General features: G+C 38.8%; 1 protein-coding gene across 1 annotated transcript in view; it reads right to left on the minus strand.

The window, feature by feature from the left end:
• Positions 1–18,832, minus strand: part of AKAP6 (A-kinase anchoring protein 6) — a 214,800-nt gene that overhangs the window by 151,210 nt on the left and 44,758 nt on the right. Inside the window, exon 4 of the mRNA XM_053946534.1 lies at positions 4,390–4,512. Within this exon, the coding sequence (XP_053802509.1) occupies positions 4,390–4,512 (123 nt within the window). The remainder of the gene's footprint in view (positions 1–4,389; positions 4,513–18,832) is intronic.

Consider the following 18,832-nt stretch of genomic DNA (forward strand, 5'->3'; position numbering starts at 1 on the left):
GGACAGAAATGCTTGACTACTAATTCCAAATTTCTAAGAAGACTTTAACTTAATTAGTTTTATCTCTACTGAAAAAATACTGTTTACCAACATCTACTAATAACGCAAGAAGTATTTAAAAAGTTGCATCTAAATAAGTGTAAGATGTTGTATTTTTCATTTGCAGGATTCCATTTAAATATCTTGTGTTCCCTAGCACTAAGTATGACTCCAGACACAGAAATTGCTTAGTACAATGACCTAAAAGCACACCACACTACAGTGCAAGTAGGAGTTGTGCAGCAACAAGAAAACAAAGTAATGTGTTATCAACAAAGGAAAAAGTTAAAACTACAGAATTAAAAGTTCCAGGCCTCAGCAAATATATATATTACCTTTTGTCTAAGCCTTTTCCTCAGCGGTTCTTTGCAGCAGCTAACTTACTTCTTTACTGTGCTCAAACAATGTATCTTATCAGGCCATGGATAAAGTTAAATGCCTTTTTTAGCCAACTAAAATGGTCAAGAGATACATGTGGTATTCTCGTTTGTCAAGCTGGTTAGAAAGTCTGCTTTGTTTCACAAGCACAGCAGTACCACCTAGACAGATGCTTTTAGCTCATAAGTTGCCTTCAGGATACTGTTTTTAATGAAAACTGATTTGCATACCACCAAGTCTATGCTTAGAGTCTGATAGCAGCTGATTTTGATCAGGGTGCCAATGGGCAAGATTCAGTGTAACAGAAAAGGAGAGATAGAAAAGATGAAGTGAATCAGAAACCATTTTCAGAATTTCCTTTTTGGTAAGGTAAACAAAGCTATCTTTTCATTAGGAACTGATTTTAACCTAATTGTTCAAAAAATTCAAAACCTGCTTCATTTTTTATCTAGTAGGACTGACTGAGACCTTTGTGGAAAAGTAGATTTCTACTGAAAAACATGCCTGTTTTATGAAAACATATTAGTGTTTTCGACATCTGCTGGCTTGGGTGGCTGCCTGCAGAGTGCCAGATGTTCAAGGGGTGGCTGCTCCATGTCAGCTCTTCCATATGAATGGGAAGCACACAGCTCCCAAATCAGTTTAACCAACATTACTGAGTTGTGAAGACCTGTAAAATTGAAAGAATACTTTCAGTCACTATTTCAGGGATCTCCGAGAGCATTTTCATTTATAGATTTGTGCTTTGGTGTTATCTAAAATGAAGCATATAGCAGCTTTTGTTCTGCAGAACATCAGGGAGCTAGGTTTTAAAATTTGTAAGAAAACTGTTCTCTAATCTGAAGATTGTCTATTACAGCACACATTCAAGATGTAGACTACCTTTCAAATTGTAGAAAAAAAATCATACTCTCTAGCAAAATGTATGGTTCCTCATCGTGGCAAAATCGATGGAGTTTAAGTTGTAACTGATTTTAAGAAAGATTCCAATAGGTCCTACAGTTACTAGTTATAATTGTGGTGTATTTGGGTATCAGGCCTGTGCCTGTGTGCACACACAGTGCATTTAGTTATGAATTCCCCTGGTAGACCAGGAACTCCCCAGCTAGTCTCTGTGGAGATGAGATAACTGGAAAAAACAGACCAAATTGAGGAAATGCTGCCTTCCACCTCCATCACAGTGTGCTCCACTGTTTCAGGAGCTGTCCAGGCAGGACCTTCAGACACTAACAGAGATGCCTCTGCAGGCAGTTCTTGCTGAGCCAAGAGCAATAGACAAACACTATTCGTGTGCTTCCAAGTGCTGATTAACATCTTTGTGGACAGTATTGCCAGGCCAGGTATAAGAATTAACAAGAACAATTGTTTGGGGAATTGTACCAATTTAAGCTGATGTCATGCTATGCTAGAGACTGGAATTGCAATCCTGTTCAAGAGATTTGACTCCTCACGTGAGAATTACTTGATGTAAAGATTTTCAAAAGTTGATGCTGTAGGTTTCTTGTGATGCCTTTTTTTTAAAAAACACACTCTATTTACATGTCTGTGCCACACCATTTCTTGAAACGTCAAAGATGAAGAAAAACAAGGCTGAGTGGAGAGAGATTTTAAAATTCAAACTTTTTCAACAGTTTACATTAAAATCCTGAAGTAACAGTCTACAATTTTACATACTGGAAAATTTGGAAGATGTTCACAACCTTCTCCTTTTCACCTCTGCAGAACTTTTCCCAACCAATGACAAAGGGAACAAGCACATTTTTTGTGTTTTCTTGCTTCTGTTATTTTCTTAAATTTTGATAGAAGAGATTTCATTCATAAATGCAAAATATTCCCCCTTTATAGCACTAATTTTGTCATCACAATAAATGTATTTCAAAAAAACAGTACCATAGTTCATGGAATTGATAACTTGGGCCAAATGCTCAGGATATGTCTCTACTAATAAAATCTACTACATCAAGTTTTCACCCATTCTATGATAAGAAAACCTGCACCAGTGAGGAACCACTTATGAGATATGCTGGTGTAGATGTACTACATAGGAAACAACCAAGACATTTTCTTTGTTTTCCCATCTGGTTTACTACCAGTGTCTGTATAATAAACCCCTAAGTCTGGAACCTAATCGTGTAAAGTTCCAAATCCTTTACTTCAGCATATCTTACGTGAGTCTGACATGGATGAACTGACTGGCAAAAAAAGAAAATGAGAAGTCCCTCACACAAGCCACAGTCACCATGGCCTTACACTGTTCAACTAAGGGACATTTCAACAGTGAGCTTAACACAAATTGAAGCTCATATACTTCTGTTTAAACACAGATTAGGATGTCTGACAGATAAAAGCCACTGAAAAGCTGACAATCTAGTTAATACAAACAACTATCTTCCATGCTACAAAATGCTCTGTATTTCCTGCTGTGTAGAAACTAGCATGATAGCATACATTTTCTGAATTCCAAGAAACAAAACTCAGTTATGGTTTTTCAGGTTATTCAGTGAGTTTTTCACTGGATATAGATGCCATAAAGTAATTATAATATTATCAAATATAAAACAGAAAATGAACAATTCTTTAGATATTTCACTTCTACAGTGAAGTAAAAAAATCCCCACCTGGCTTCATAACATAATGATCCTGAAACAGATGATGATTTTCTTACCTCAGATACACAGAGGGCAGCTGGGAGCTAACTACTGACAGGGGAAAGTGAGGTTGTACAGGTGCCCACATACTCACTTATTCGGACTACCTCAAGCAAGGACAGAGTTGCCTCTGACCTACTATTCCACATTCCAGTCTGATATAGATGGGTTTGGCCTCACCTCCCCAGGAACCTCATGGCAAAGTTGGAAGTAATTTGTCTGCAAATGAGCTACTGGGCTCCTCCCCATGGAAGAAAGGGGAAAAGAAACTGACTGTGAGAGTTACAGTGGTGATTGCCCTGTTACCTGGAATATGTTTCTTTTTATCCAGTCAAGAGTGGAAATTGCGATTCCACTCATAAAAGCTTCTCATCAGAAGTTTCATGTTGCAGAGTACAAAGAAAACAAATTGAAGTGACCAATGCCTTTTCTGAGGTCTCATTTCACGATGTGCTCTGTGCCTTCAGAGCACCTGTAAACACAATGGGAATCATGGGACTGAGTGTGTGCAGAAAGCAAGGCAAAAATCTGAACTCTGCCACAAAACACAAGATCTGCAGCATCAGGAAAAATGAAGTGTCTTCATACTGCATTTGCTAGACTACCATGATAGGCACTTAATCCAGCGACTGCCTATAGGCACTACTACAACAGAAATGTTTAAGAGCAACAGATACAAGAGCTTTCTGTATAGCTGAAATCCCGAAGACAGTTTTCAGTTTGGTTTTAACTATATATGTAGTTGATGTATACTTAATTAATTTAATAATGGTCACTCCCATATTACAGTAGGGATTAAGATGACATTTTTTCCTGGAACGTATCACATGACTTCCTGGGACTGCCAAATAATTTTCTACCATAATATTATCAGAGACTGGAAATGAGGATGATCTTTGGGGGTTTATGATCTGATGTGGGCTCAGCTAATGTACTGTTTCATATAACTGGGGGGTTTAGGTCATTGGCTCAGAATAGTGCTATCACCACATTTTCTTCCATTTCATACTGGTTAGAACCTAAGATTTTGGCAGACAGAGAGGAAATTTCTTAGTTTAATTTTCTGTACCTTTTTTTTTTTTTTACCAGCTAGAGTAGTCTAATTTTTACAAAGTTATCAGTACATTTTTTCAAGTACAGAAAATAATTTGTTGGTATTTTCATTAAAATAATTTGTGGGCATTTTCATTAAAATAAACTGCAATGCTGCAAATCTTACATTAAAATATAGACGCACACTAGTAATTAAAAAGTAATAATCAAATAAAAAGCACAAAAGAACACTTCAATTACTGATAGCAATCATAGTATAATCTTGTCCTACCAAGTGTGTCTCCAGGTAGAGTTTCAGGCTGTCTGTCTCTGCTTTAGGAGGAGTCCAGTTCTCTGTTGTTTCCATGGCTTCATTTAACCAGTGAATGAATTCATCCAGCTTGCTTACAAACCCCTTACCATGTAAGAAAAAAGAAAGAACAAGTAAAGCATTTGTTAGCAAAATGGCAACATGAAAAATGTATGCTCCTTTTTTTTTTTTTTTTTTTTTTTAGCCAAAAGAGTAAAGTTTTTACCTCTTACAACCTAAAACAAACAAACAAAACAATTAGAGAGTGGTCTTCTGGTAACTGAGTAGTAGAACAGCATTTCTGGGAATAATCCAATGTGATATTTTGGGACAAGACAATGTGGGATCCATACGACTGTGATGAAATAGAGAAAACAGCAAAGTTTTAGAGAATATGAGGGAGATATATAAAAAGCTTTATACAAATTATAATGAAAATTGAGCTTAAGACCTTGCACTGAGCAGACTGGGTGCACTATGAGCACTAACTGTTGACAAAAGGACTGAACAAAGCTGTATTAACAAGGTATAAAGAGCCGACCAAGGGAAGAAATTACTTGTCAGAACTTGGGTGTTGTGATTCCTGTTTTGGTTCATAACATGAAACTCAGAGAGAGGAAATCAAACAGTAGATGAGGCAGAATATATAGCATTTAATATAAATATTGCTGATTGCATTTGAGCCACACAGATGGTGCTCCGAAGAAGACAGGAGCTCCTGCTTCTCAGGAGCACCATTTATTTCAAGATTAGTACCAATTATATTGTCTGATTAAAAATAGTGCCCCTGAATTTACATGATTGGATGATTCTATCAGCACATACTGAGTACAGATAATTTTACTGAAGTCTTATCCACCACAAAGCAAGAGAGTAAATGGAATAAACTGACCGTGATGTTTATAAGCACCCTGAAAATTAACTCTGAAGAGGAATATGCATCTATTACAAGTGTTGTAAGACTAGAGTAAGTTAGGTCTAATACTGGTTATATTATTTGTCATTAGCTATGAATTTCTGGCATAGTGGGAATTTTAATTTCCAGTTGGGTAACAACTCAGTATATACACTCAGTACCTCAGTGTCACCACTTTGTTAAATGATTTCTACTAATTATTAGTCCATTCAGATAGCTAAAAGCAAACTAAGCATAGAACTTTTAAACATTCCTGAGTCTCTCAGGAGCCCAAATCCTCTTCTCCAAAGTTGCACATGAAATTGGAATTCTAAACCAGACAGAAAAAAGAGTCTGAGCAGTAGGTGCACAGCTGTGTTATTTAAAGGGCAATGGTAATAACCCAGACCAAGCAGAATCACACTTCCTTCAAAATTCAAGGTAGAAGAGCCTTTTTGGCCCAGCACTCTCAAGAATCAGGGTCCAGCAACCAACTTTTGGATCCCAGGTGAAGCAGCAGTGCTTCTAAAGCAAAGCTAGAGTCTGGCAGGAAGCTGCAGTGCATACTGCAGGCATGACAGCACCCACTTCAGCACTTTATGTACTCCCCACAAGACCTCAGGATAAGGAGACTATTGCTGTCTCTATTCATTGAATCAACTGTATATCAAACCATTATAAGGAAGAAAACTGGTATTTTGCAGGTTTCATTGTAAGTTATTTCCCAGGATGTTCCAGAAAGAGGGAAGAAAGACAGGGAAAGCAACCCAGGGGCTGTGGTGACTGAGACAACATGCCTTTATTCTGGGGCAAGTAATGAAGGCACCTGCTGTCTGCCAACAGCAGGCCATCATACCACAGGGGATATGTTCCCCCATGTCAATCTACGGACAGGGGCAGGGGCAAGATGTTCTCCTTGCTCCATTGCTTACTTCCTTCCAGCTCACAGTAGAGCATGAGATGCCAAACTGGCAGAGGAGCAGGAGATGGAGCTGAGGAGGAGAAGAGCAGGAAGAGTGAAGTCCTTCTTGTCCCTCCAATAAATCTCTGCCTTAAAAAAAAAAAAAAAACAAAAAAAAAAAAAAAAAAAAAAAAAACACAAAAACAAAAACTCTCTCTTGTACATGCGTCATGTCAAGGAAAAAGAGAAAAAAGAAAAAAGAAGAAGAAAAAGAAGAAAAAGAAGAAGAAAAAGAAGAAGAAAAAGAAGAAGAAAAAGAAGAAGAAAAAGAAGAAGAAAAAGAAGAAGAAAAAGAAGAAGAAAAAGAAGAAGAAAAAGAAGAAGAAAAAGAAGAAGAAAAAGAAGAAAAAGAAGAAAAAGAGGCTGGAAGCGCCAGTATCACCTGGCACGTTGGGACCGTGGCAGGAGACACTGTGCCCGAGGGGAGCCCGCGGCAGGGGGGGCAGAGGCCGCGGCCAGACCCGGAGGGCTCTCTTCTGCCAGGCTGCACAAATCACAATAATCCTACCATTTTTCAAATGACGGCTATAAAATTTTATTGAAACCATTCACAAGCGCACATCTGTAGCAGCGGAGCGCGGCGGAGCGCGGGCCGCGGGAAGGGCAGGGCGGGACGGGCGGCGCGGGCCGCCGGCTGAGGGAGCGCCGCGCGCCCGCCCGCGCGCCGTGCCTGGGCCCACAGCGCCACCTCCCGGCGCCGGGACAGCGCGGCGGGGACGGCAGCGACGGCATACCAGCGAAGGGATAGCCTTCGCCTGTCGGTGCGCACCGGGGCACAAATTACAGACAGTCCGGTCTCAACTGCTAGAGAGCGTGAGAAATAGAAAATTATTTGTATCGCAAATTGTACGTGAGATTAAATCTCAGCAATGCAGGTCCCACTTCCTTCGCCCTGAATTAGTGATCAAAACAATGCCCCCGGGTTTTCTTTCTCACAGCGGTGGTCAGGATTCCATCCTACTTATTTGAAGAGCCTGATGCCAGTGGGGAAGGAAGGAGCCGCCTTTATCAGCCAGCCGCCAGCCCCGCGGCTCCCCTGCCCGGGAGGGAGCGGCTCCGGCTCGGAAGCTGAACCCCGTGCAAGGATCCCCGAGCCAGCGGCTCGGGAGGGACAGAGCCGCCGGACGCCGAGCGGCCCTTGCTCGCCTCTGACTCGCTCCCACAGGCTCTGAGGCTGAGGCCAGCGCTCGCCGCCGGCTGTAGCCGAGCTCTGGCACGAGCGACCCTGCCCGGCGGGCCCGGCTGGGCTGGCAGCCAAAGCACGAACAAACGCCGCCTGCTCTCCCACACTTAGAGAAGGAGCGGTACCGGTGGTCCGTGTAGCCCTGTCACAGCTATAGATCATGATCTTTAATCCCCTTAAGGCTCATAACAGAGTAGAACCCAAAACATAACTTATTCCTGACTGAAGGGCCACTGCCCCTCCACAGACTGACCACCACGGAGCAATTGCTGTGTACTCAAGGTGGCCTAGTTAACTAGAGTTCGATTAATTACGTACATATCGTCAGGACACAAACAGCATTAGAATACTTCCTCTTCTTACCATCTCAAATGTTTCCTAGGATATACGTTTTATATAAAAGGTGAAGACAAAACCAGTTCTAAAAACTAATGTGGAAAACATTGTCTTACAACACAGAAAATCTATTATGACTATTTCACAGAGATACTTTTAAAAACAGATTACATGATAAATTATACTAAAACAAAGGATAGACAATCCTAAATCCCAGTCCAGGAATAATCAGTGAAAGAAATAAATTCATAGGATGACAAACTTTAACCAATAGAGGAGATTTTTTTTTTCCTCTTCACTTAATAAGATATTAATGAAAACACTTTACATCACTTTCTAGACACTTCTTACCTTTCTGCCTTTTTAAATTGAGATTATGGGGTTTTTTTCTCTAGATATTTTTCTTCATCATTTTTAAGATGGGAAAAAGGAAAAAAGTTTCAACAGGTAAAAACTTCAGTGAAGGTATGCTGATTTTTTTCTGTGTAAGGGTCTGATCTACACAGCATCAAACTACAATGAAAATACTGTCAAATCTACCCAGCTTGTACTTTGGTAGAAATTAACAGGAAATTAAAACATTGTATTTTCCATCAAAATTTATTGGAAGTTGAAAACTCATAGCTGGCTACACTGAATCTAAAAATTACTGTACAATTCCTCAGAGAGAACAGAAGGGAATAGAACAGAAAAAAAGATGCACCAATATAATCCAGTCTCTGCCTTTAGACCAGCTGGTTCAGTTTTGTAAATACAATAGTTTTGCACTGTGCTAGGAAGCTAGACATAAAAACTTGAGCTTCTACAGCATAAAGTTATTCTTAGTCTACACTGCTTAATAAAGAAACAAATGTTTCTGATCGTTATTGGATGATTTGTAGCTGCTTCTGTAGTAAAGGTTGAAGATAATGATAAAGCCATACCTCACGTGGGAAATTTTTAAACATTGACCTTTAAAACCTTCTGTTTTCCTTTTTTTTTTCATGACAATTTTACAAATTCTCCAAGGGGGAAGAAGAAAGTCCTGATCACATACCCCTGAAAAAAAGCTAGAGCAAAAATGGCTTCATTTGAAATTTAGAACATACAAAGTTGGGTTTTTTTGTGGTCTAATTCTATTTTCTCTGGATGGATAAGAATGAAAAAGACAATTCTAAGTATTGGGGGTGGGGGGGTGAAAGTTTAACTCAGTGTGTCTGCTTAATTATCTCATAAAATGAAAATATACTTAATTCAATTGTTCTGCACAATTAAGGAATTAATTAATTAACTGAAGTATTAAATATAAATTTGATGGGATTTGACAAAATATCTTGACACTTCCTTATTAATGACCAGAACATTCAAATTTTTTGAATCACAAGAATGAGAATTCATTTGCTGAGTCATGCAAAGGCATGCTCAGAGGCCAAAGGCATGCATGGATATTGGGCTGAGGAAGGTTGTGTCTGGAAATGTGCCTCCTACCCTTGTTCTGTTAAACATAAGGGCATATGGAAGATACAGATGCCCCACCTGCTGCACAGGGCTGCAGGGCTCTCTACACCCAGTACAGCTGCACAAAGGATCTTGGTTTAGGCAGCCTGGTTTTGTCTGGCACGTGGGATAACAGAGCAGGAGAGCAGCTGCGGTGCTGTGCCACCCATGCAAGAAACCCTGGGGCATGGGGCTGAAGCTTACAAAGGTGGACAGATGGACACATCTCACGCGCAATTTGTTACATTTCATAGGACTGTGTCATAAAAATGGAATATTTTTAATGGACACAAAAGTAGGTAGTCTTTGGCAACCAAGCAGTTTGTGCCTGACTCCTGTTTGATGGATTCTGTTTAGATATTCCTCCCTAACCAGGATGACTGTTCAGCACACCTCACTGCTCACTACCTGCACCCCACTACTGCCGCTTGGCATGGACCAGGATTTCCTCACTCCCTGTATTTCTCCAACTTCCACAGTCCCCTCCTATGCTTTCCCATTGAATTTCAGAAGTTCACCCCACTTCTGGCCAAAGACTATCCATCCTCTTTTAGAAATATATCTCCATTAACTTCTACTTCCTAGTCTGCAGTAACAGACCTGGCAATTATGTTAATGCCACCAAATGAGTCAATCAAATAAGTTTTGCTATCTGCTGGTCATAGCTACGCTCCCAGAGCTGGTGGCACAGGCAATGCTCGTGGTTTAAAAGGACAAAGTAGAGCTCAGGAGAAATATTATGGGCTGCCAGCAAAATAACAAGGAGTTGACCTAACTGAAAAACTTCTGATAACAACTAGAAAGCTAGTGATAACTACTTAAGTGCTTATGAGATTATAGAAAGGCTCCCACCCCTTTGCATAGTCTCATGCTTCTCAGGGGTGTTGCTCAGACATCTTTTCATTGGGTTGCAATTTTCTGAGCAGCACACAACTAAGACCTTCCAGAAGAGCTTTACTATCACAGTCATGAAAAAACTGAGTTGGCTATTGAGTCACTTAAAACTATGCACAAATGCCTCTCAGCTAGGTTAACACCACTTCTTGCACTAGAACTTTTAAAGTTTCCTAACTTCATTGCAGTGGTTTAATTTTACTTTTACATTACAGGCTCTCTCTCTTTTTTTTTTTTTTTTTTTTTGTCAGATAGGAAAGTAAACAGTTCTGGTGTTCAATAATTTTAGCACTTCAAATGATCTCATCTAGACTTTGAAGTTCAGCTTTCATTAATTGAATGGAATGGGAAAAGAGGCAGTTTCTTTCTCAGCTGCAGCTATCACTTTACAAGTCCAGCTTTTATTGAATATTTAGAATGGAAGTAAACCAAAGCCCAGTTCAGTAGTTTTGAGCTTAGTCCAAAAGCACATTTAGGGTTACCAAATAATAGAATGCAGAAACATGCAATTTTTTTTTTTTTTTTTTTACTGTTGTTACATTAAAAGCAGCAGTATTTTATATGGCTTTAGTAGATTTTTGATATGGATTCCTTTAGATGGGGAATTTGGATATACACACTTAAGGAAATGCATAAACCAAAATTAATATTGCCAAAATGATGCCATTAAACAGAGGAAGCAACTTCATCCAACTAGCATCTTATGAAAAGTTTTACAGTACTGATACTAGATCAAATTTTGGGTTTCCATTTTGAGGAAAAAAAAATACCAGATTTATTGTACCTACATGGCATGGGTAGCAAATTTATTTCAATATTTTTTGGCTTGTAATTTCAAGCTATGCAATTTTAATGCCACTCAATTTATTAGTCTTACATTTTCATTTTACATGTATGCTGGCTTAAGACACTTTTGGTCATTGCATTTCTAAAAGTACAAAGACCTTTTAATGACCTAAAATAAGATTAAAATCAGAATAAAAGCAACACTCCAGACCATTAAATGCAAACATACTAAAATTTTCTGCCATGATAGCTAAGTCTGATGGTGGAAGGTCTGCTCTGTTCCACAAGCCTCAGTGTGAAAACACCAGACAACAGTGCTTATTAAATCACTACCCCAGACCTTTTTTCTTTCTACCTTCCCTTTTATTACACAAAGGGAGTTCTCTTCTTAAAAGAATTGGTTATGAGGCTGTGTGCTTAAAAATGAATGCCCAATTTTGTTGCAAGCCGACAGTGTTGTAAAGTTTGTTCCCAATTTACAAAAAGACTGAGCTCACAGAGGTGTCTGTGTACAAGGATGGGCTGGCTCTTAGGGCACTTCTATCACAGAATACATTAAGAAAACCCTTTGTCTAACCACAAAAGGACTTGCATATTAGTCTCAGGAGGAACACATTCCTGCCCATGGACTTTATTTTCAAAAGGATAAAAGTGCTCTTTCTTCATAGGCAAAGGTAAGTCAAAGAAATCCAGGTACTCAAGAGGATGAGGCTGCAACAAACTGCCACGGTCAATTTAATTGGAGGCAGAGCCAGAGGCAACAATAAAACCATTAGCAATACAGATGTTAGGGGTCCCAAAGGAACCAAGATGCCACAATGGAAAATATCCTTTGTGCGATATTGTCAAGATTCTGTGACAGGCAGTGACCTCACAGAAACATAAAACTGACCAAACACATCCATAGGATGGAAATATTTAACAGGTGGTTCAGGATACATTAAAAAACAATTCAGAAAGAGAACTTGGAAGGCTCTCTCCTAAAGAAGTGCCACATTTACTCAATAGCCCCAGTTTATGAGAATGTGGGCCTTAAATGCTCCCTCCAAACTGGGTAAAGATAAAGATCAAATACTTTTCTTAGTGGACATCCATGTGAAGACATAACTTCTACTTCTATGTATTGTCCAGTTAAGCATTTCAAAGACTGTTAAATTACACAAATCTTTCACGAGTGCCACCTCGAGGCTTTGTGCTCACCTACCACACACAGCAATTATTATTAAAAGCATTTTCTCTAATGGGCATCTATTGAACAGGCCATGAATTATATGGTTATGGAACAGAAAGTTCCAGAACCACAGGATAGTCATTGGCTCATTACTTTTCCAGGGTTTAGAGTCCAAGCTATTTTTCCATACTGTATTCTGACTATAGCAGGAAAAGCAAAAAAAGATTTTTAATTTCTCAGTTTCCTAAAGCCTTCTAGGTAAAAGAGCCACAACCATAAAGTATGAAAAGTGAAGAGAAACATGGGAAGTGTTACTATTTAATCCATTATAAACAGCTATATTTGACAACAGTGCATGCAATTGTGCTATAGAAAGTTCACTGCCCCAGTGGTACTGTTGACTGTGTTTCTGCTTTTAGACAAAAAGCAGATTATGGTAACCTGAATATTAAAAATCACTCTTTAACGTATCTTTGTAGATACTTAAACTTTTCCATGATGCTACAAACAATTCTTTCTTTACCTTATGTGTTGTCTTACCTTTGGCTCAAGGTGAAGATCTACTTTCTCTTTAAAAGTACTATCACAAGGCCTTCACTGCTGTTGGGAACTTTCAAGATCTAAAAAAGGAATTCTCAGTACCAGCAGATTCACTGTGGAGCAAAGATAGATATGGGAAAACTAAGCCAATTCTTCCAGAGAACCCTGTTCTAATTTTTATGTTAGCATAGAAATTCCAGAACAACTGGTAACATTTCCCCCAGCCTTTTAAAGGATTAGTGAACACCCAGAACCACAGAAATAAAATCCATGGGCTGGAAGGACAGTGCTGGGGAGAAGCATGTAGCCATGAGGCAAAGAGTACTGTGCATAGGAATGCAATACAGCAGCATAGGAAAAGCCAGTGTCATTGTGACTTTGCATGGGTTGAAAAGCAGGGGGGAGTGGCAGAGAGAAGGAAGCAGAAAGACAGGAACACCTGATTTTTCCATCATTTATAGAATCCTCTGGTATGAACCGAACAGCAGTACAGGCTGGTTGTAAACCTCCAGAGATGCCATCTGCTCTGACTGCAATGGCTGCTGGCCTCTCCTCATGCTGACGTGGCCATGCGTCCCACCTGAGATGTAACGTTAACAGGAATGGAGCCAGAAAAATTCCTGCATTCATTCAGGTGAGGACTGAGGTCACGCTGAGAAAATATGGGTGCCGTACCTCAAAAGCCGTGTGAGGTTCAAAGCACTCCTGAGGACTGAGTAAATAAATGAGCACATCCTTTGTGGCAGGGAAAAAATCTTACATCTGCATTCACATTATGGATGACAGACAGTAATTTTGCTTATCTGCATCCTAAATTATCAGGTCCACTACTTTGAATTCCAGTTATTTCCGAAGTGGGGCAGTGGGCATGAGCCCTCTGGTGGATGCAGCATGTGCCACCTGCCAGCACTACTGAGCCACCGGGAAGAGTGGGAGGACACTGACCAAAACACATCCCTGTACCCAAACAAGCTTCATCTCCACTGGCTTATGCAGGCACACAGATACCGGCTAAAGAAGCAAATACTTTCCATTGTTCTAATCAGCACCAGCTTCTATCAGAAACCCTCTAGAGTGTGGATCTGTATTAAAATGTTTATAGCATTCAACTCATTCAGCGTTCTGAGTCTGGATGAAATAGCTGGGGTTCACTGGAAAAAGGTTCCTTAGGGAAAATATTGAAACTATGGAGTGAATAGTATAAGCAGCAGAAAGGAGAAACCCATGAGTTAAGGGATACCAAGAGCCCTAAAAATGAGACAGAATGAACAGACTATAAGGAAATGGGGCATATGCAGGGAGAAAAATGGAGGAGGAGGAAATACAAGGAAAAGAAAAAATAGCTATTTATAGTTAGTGAAAAAAAAAAATAAGTGTGATGTTCTGTGGGCCTTTGGCAATAAAACGGGCAGGCAGAAGCTCTGAGAGTGGAACAGTCAGAAGTCATGATATTGAGTGATCTGAGTCATGTACAAACTTCTCAAGGATCATACAAGTCTGGTCTTCCAAGTTCATCATACTACTAGGATTGACATATAGTTTCTGAAAATATATTTATTTACAAAGAGCAAATGTCTTTTATTGATCATGTCTCACAGAAACTCTCCTTGCTCTTAAAATAACTTTTATTCTGAGTCATTTCTTTTCTACATAAAATTCAGGAGGTCTAAGCAGAATCTAGGAAACAAAGAAAGATGTCCAAAGCATCTAATACAGGATAGGTTTTGTCTTATGTATCACAGAATCAAATATACTAAACGAAAGCCTTTTCAGCTGATACTTTTTATATGACCCTGTCTAAGTCAAAGACATCATATTTAAAGATCAGCTAAGACATGTGAATGTTTTTAGGTCACATATTCTTGTTTCATTCAGTAAACCAGGGAGCAAGAATGTCTCCAGAAATTTGTAGCCAAGGATGTATCAAGAAAAGGATGAAAACCAGCAAATAAATCTGCCCGAGCCACAAAAGACAATGCCAGTAATTCCCAGAAAGGAGGACTTCAGCTCTGCATCAGCAGCAGCAGCTGGATGGAGTGTCTGGATTCTGAAGGGACCATGAGCACAGCACAGGAGAGGGGCCTGTCTTTGGTAAAAATGCCAGACACCAAAATGAGCTATTATGTACTGTATAAAGGATAGTGGCACAAAGCTGCAGTAAATTGCTATCTACTACACAGTCTCAATTTTTTTTTTTTTTTTTTTGTGCACTCTAAACTAGAATAGAAAATGTAGAAGTTAGTTCAGGACCTCTTGTTTGAAAGTACAAATTTATTATTTATTCTACAGGCAAACCTAAAATCAAGTCTCCTGATAAGCATTGTTCCCTTTCTTTCATTTTGAAATGTTTGTTACTTAGCAACCTTGATCCAAACTCTAATGATAATGGAAGTTTCTAAATAAGATCTTAATTTTCAGCAAATTTAGGACTTAGTCTGATGCTTTGTGTAAAAGTGCTGCCAATATAACTATGGATGTTGAAGCAACCTACAGTGATGTAAGGGTACTTGGAAGTAATGTATTTCCTCTTCACGTAATTATTTTAAATGTTGTGTTGACAACATAATTTATTTTTAGATTTTTTTTTACAGCTAATGTATGTATTGATTATGAGATGAACTGCATCCAAAAGACAAACTAATCTCAATGTACAACTTTATCCACATTATGGCCTTTATGTAATAGATTAATATAAAGCTATAGTCTGCTCTGAAAAATAGGCAGTTTTGGACGACCATCATTCCTTGGTTTGCATACCCTGAGTGTTTGGGCTTCAGAGAGTGGACTGGGGGTGGAACACCCTCGTGCAGCTGCTATTTCCAGCTGATGGTCAGCTGCTACACCTTGCACATGCGTTGGGCACTGGAGGACACTCCATTTGCACCATGGTGGCACCTCTCCTAACTGGTCCCAACATTTCCTTCTTCTTTGATCTCACAGTTGCTAGAAATGAACCTTGTTCCCCAAGCATTTAATTCCTTGAAAGGTACACATGGTATACACACATTATGTTGCGCCTGTAGCCTGAAGTCTAAGTGGAATGATGTCAATTAAACAATGCTTTGTAAAGTTTCAAAAATGCTACGTTTTCCTAAACAAAGAATAAATCACATTAAAATAATGAAATTAGTCAGATTTTATACCCTTACACCATAGCACAAAATTAATTCCATGGGCTTTTCAGTGCCTTTTGAATAAAAGTTATGTTCATTATTTTTACACAAAATGTTTGTTAGTTAGCTAGTAAGTGACAGATAAAGAAAGAAAGCTACTATATTCTTGACCTGATGGTCGCAAAGCCAAGGTTGATTATGTAGATAATATTACTCTAGTTCTCTATTTCAACATTAAATTTGTTGGGATAAAATACATAGTAAAAAATTCCTTGGAGACTACACTAGAGAAAAAAAATTATATTAACAGATAGGAAACGTTCTAGCTTATGATTTAGTTATTCTCCGAGTTTCTAACAAGCACGTTACTAAAGTTTTGCGGGGCTCATTCATTTGAGAAGGACATTAAAAAGCTGTAAAATAAGTGCAGTAAGCACTTCTGGCCTCGAGAGGGCAATATATCACCACGTCTGAAAAGTTTTCGAAAAAATAAAAAAATCACTTTTTACTAAAATAGAACAGATGCTGTTTGCTTGTGGGCAAGTGCTAAATATATTGACCTCTGCTGTATCACTGACATGACTTAAGATATAATGACCACCATTCCTTTTCAAAATCAGAACGTTTAATTCAGCATTTCCTATTTTTCAAGGCTAATTGTGTAGAAGAGGTTAAGTCTGCCAGCTCACAAGAGATATTGTAATTCTTTGACCCATGAACTTGTTTTGCAGTTAAAATTTCTGAATTTTAAAAAAAGGGAAATTATGATTGCCACTCTGCTAAATATGGCAACAGTAAGGAGAGATTAAGATTCACCACCTCTTCTCTTTACTCCATTATTATTCCTCTAGTTCCCTCATTTAGCCTCCTGTTATGCACCCAGTTCCTGTTCACCTGCAGTCTCCAAAGAAATCCTGTCAGTATTAGTTCCTCTATTAACTTCTTTTCATTTGCTTCCTAATTTATCAACTTTCCATTTTAGATAGCTTCTTTTTTTAGTGGTCTCTAGGGGGCCTTCTTCTACACCCTCTTTAGACCCTAATTCTGAACATTTTTTTATCCACACATTTAGACATATTTACAGAACAAAATTAACAAACAATCTCGGGACTTTTTTCCTTTTGTCTTCTTTATTTTTAATTGCAGAAGCTGTTCTGTTTTTTACAGATTTACTTTTTATCCCCTGGCTTTCTCTACCTCAACAAAGCTGCAAGAGATTTGAACTACAATACATGACCCTAGTTTGGACTTACCTGAGACATTTTTAGGTTAGCTGCTATAATAGTCTTGCAGCTAATGGTGCAACAGATGATTTTAAATTACCCTGGGTGTCTTTAGTCATTTATAGCTCAGTGCGGAAACATTCATGTAGTCACATGCTGGCATCAGCAGAGAAAAAGCACTTAGCAATATTAAGTTACTGTGACTTGAATATCTACACTGTCTGCTACTAAAAATCTGTCTCCTTGGTGGTTCTCCCAGTGTTAGCCTGGAGAGACTCCAAACACTGGCCAAAGGAAACCAGAAGCAAATCTAGCTCTCAGTAAGGTTGGGAAAACCTTACCTGACCTGAATGTAAGTCAGTGATCAAAGTCTTTATTAACAATTTAGAAAAATTCAGATACAACTCCAGTTTGATAGATGAAGAATACCTCAGCTATTTGTGAGGTTTATAATCTCTGGTCCGAAACATGAAGCAAAGACAAGAAAACAATTTTTTGCCCTTTTGGTTACTTTCAAAATAAATAAAGAAAAACTGCATAAGCAGACAGACAGTCTGAAACAAGCCTCTGAGAGACAGTTTCCTGACCATATTTACCACAAATTATATTCACTCTGATGCCTAATGATGACAACTATGATTTGAGAGTCAGCATGATTTAATGGTTCATTTCTGATCATAAGATACTGGAAAGGATGAAGGAAAGAAAACTAGTTGCTGTCAAAATATATAAAGACACACAAGAAGAAAAAGATATGAAGAGATTTTGAGAAGTTACGCAATAATCTTATGTAAGTGGATTTGATCTCTCCTTTCAGGTTAATCCTCTCAAGACCCTTGCTCATTTGTCTTGCTCTGACTCATCTCTAGCATGTACACATTTTAAGGCAATGAAGTGTAAACAGTAGATACACTGGAATTTGATTTAGGTGAAAATTAGTAGCAATCTATTATTTAAAAAATTAAATATTTAGAATACAGCATAGTGATTTTTTTTGTATACTGTATGTTTCTGGAATATCCTGTACTTCCTCATGGAAGATACATAAAACATGAGTACCAGAGAGAATAAGTATATTATGTAACAGAACAGCTAGACCTTAAAACATTGTGGAAGGCATACCTTATGAATGTAAATGGCAATGAGCATTCTCTTTCACCCCTTTGTATTTACCATTTTAAAGGGAATATTAGTAATTTCAAATGTAATGGTTTTCTGTTTAATAATGGAGGCACTTCAAGGAACCATAAAGTCAATACAGTAAGTAATTAACAGGACAGATCTGAAGTTATCTCAGACTCTTCACAATAACCAACCTTTTCCCCAGCACCAGCACCTGTAAGACTACAGTTACAGATGATTCAATCCTAAATAACAGAAGATCCTTCTTAAACCACCACACTCATACTGAAGTAAATTCCCAATAGCAATTTGACTCTGTTTTGAAAGCCTCTAAACCTACTTCAGTGGTTTCTGCATGTCTTTCTCTGCCTTCATGAGAAAACTGGATGCACCAAACAATCACAAAGAACAGAGCGTCTCTGCACTGATAGAAACAGGTATATCATAAGATCACCTTGAAGTCACCAGTGATTCATTGTCCAAATTGCAGCTGTGTCCCTGTTGAATCTGGAGCCTCTGTTGGCTATCCAGGTAAGTCACCTGGCACCCACTGCTCACCCTCCTGCCTATTCTTGGCTACAGTGAGAGTAAGTCCACCTCTTGCAGTCGTACTCTTCCATCTCTCCACCTTCAACCCTTTACAGCCTTTAGCCTAATAGGAGAGATCCACAGATCTTCAACCAGTATCAAGAAAGTTTCCAGTTCACAAATAAATAACGTGGATG

The sequence above is a fragment of the Vidua chalybeata genome, chromosome 6, assembly GCF_026979565.1.
Source record: "Vidua chalybeata isolate OUT-0048 chromosome 6, bVidCha1 merged haplotype, whole genome shotgun sequence".
NCBI lineage: Eukaryota > Metazoa > Chordata > Aves > Passeriformes > Viduidae > Vidua > Vidua chalybeata.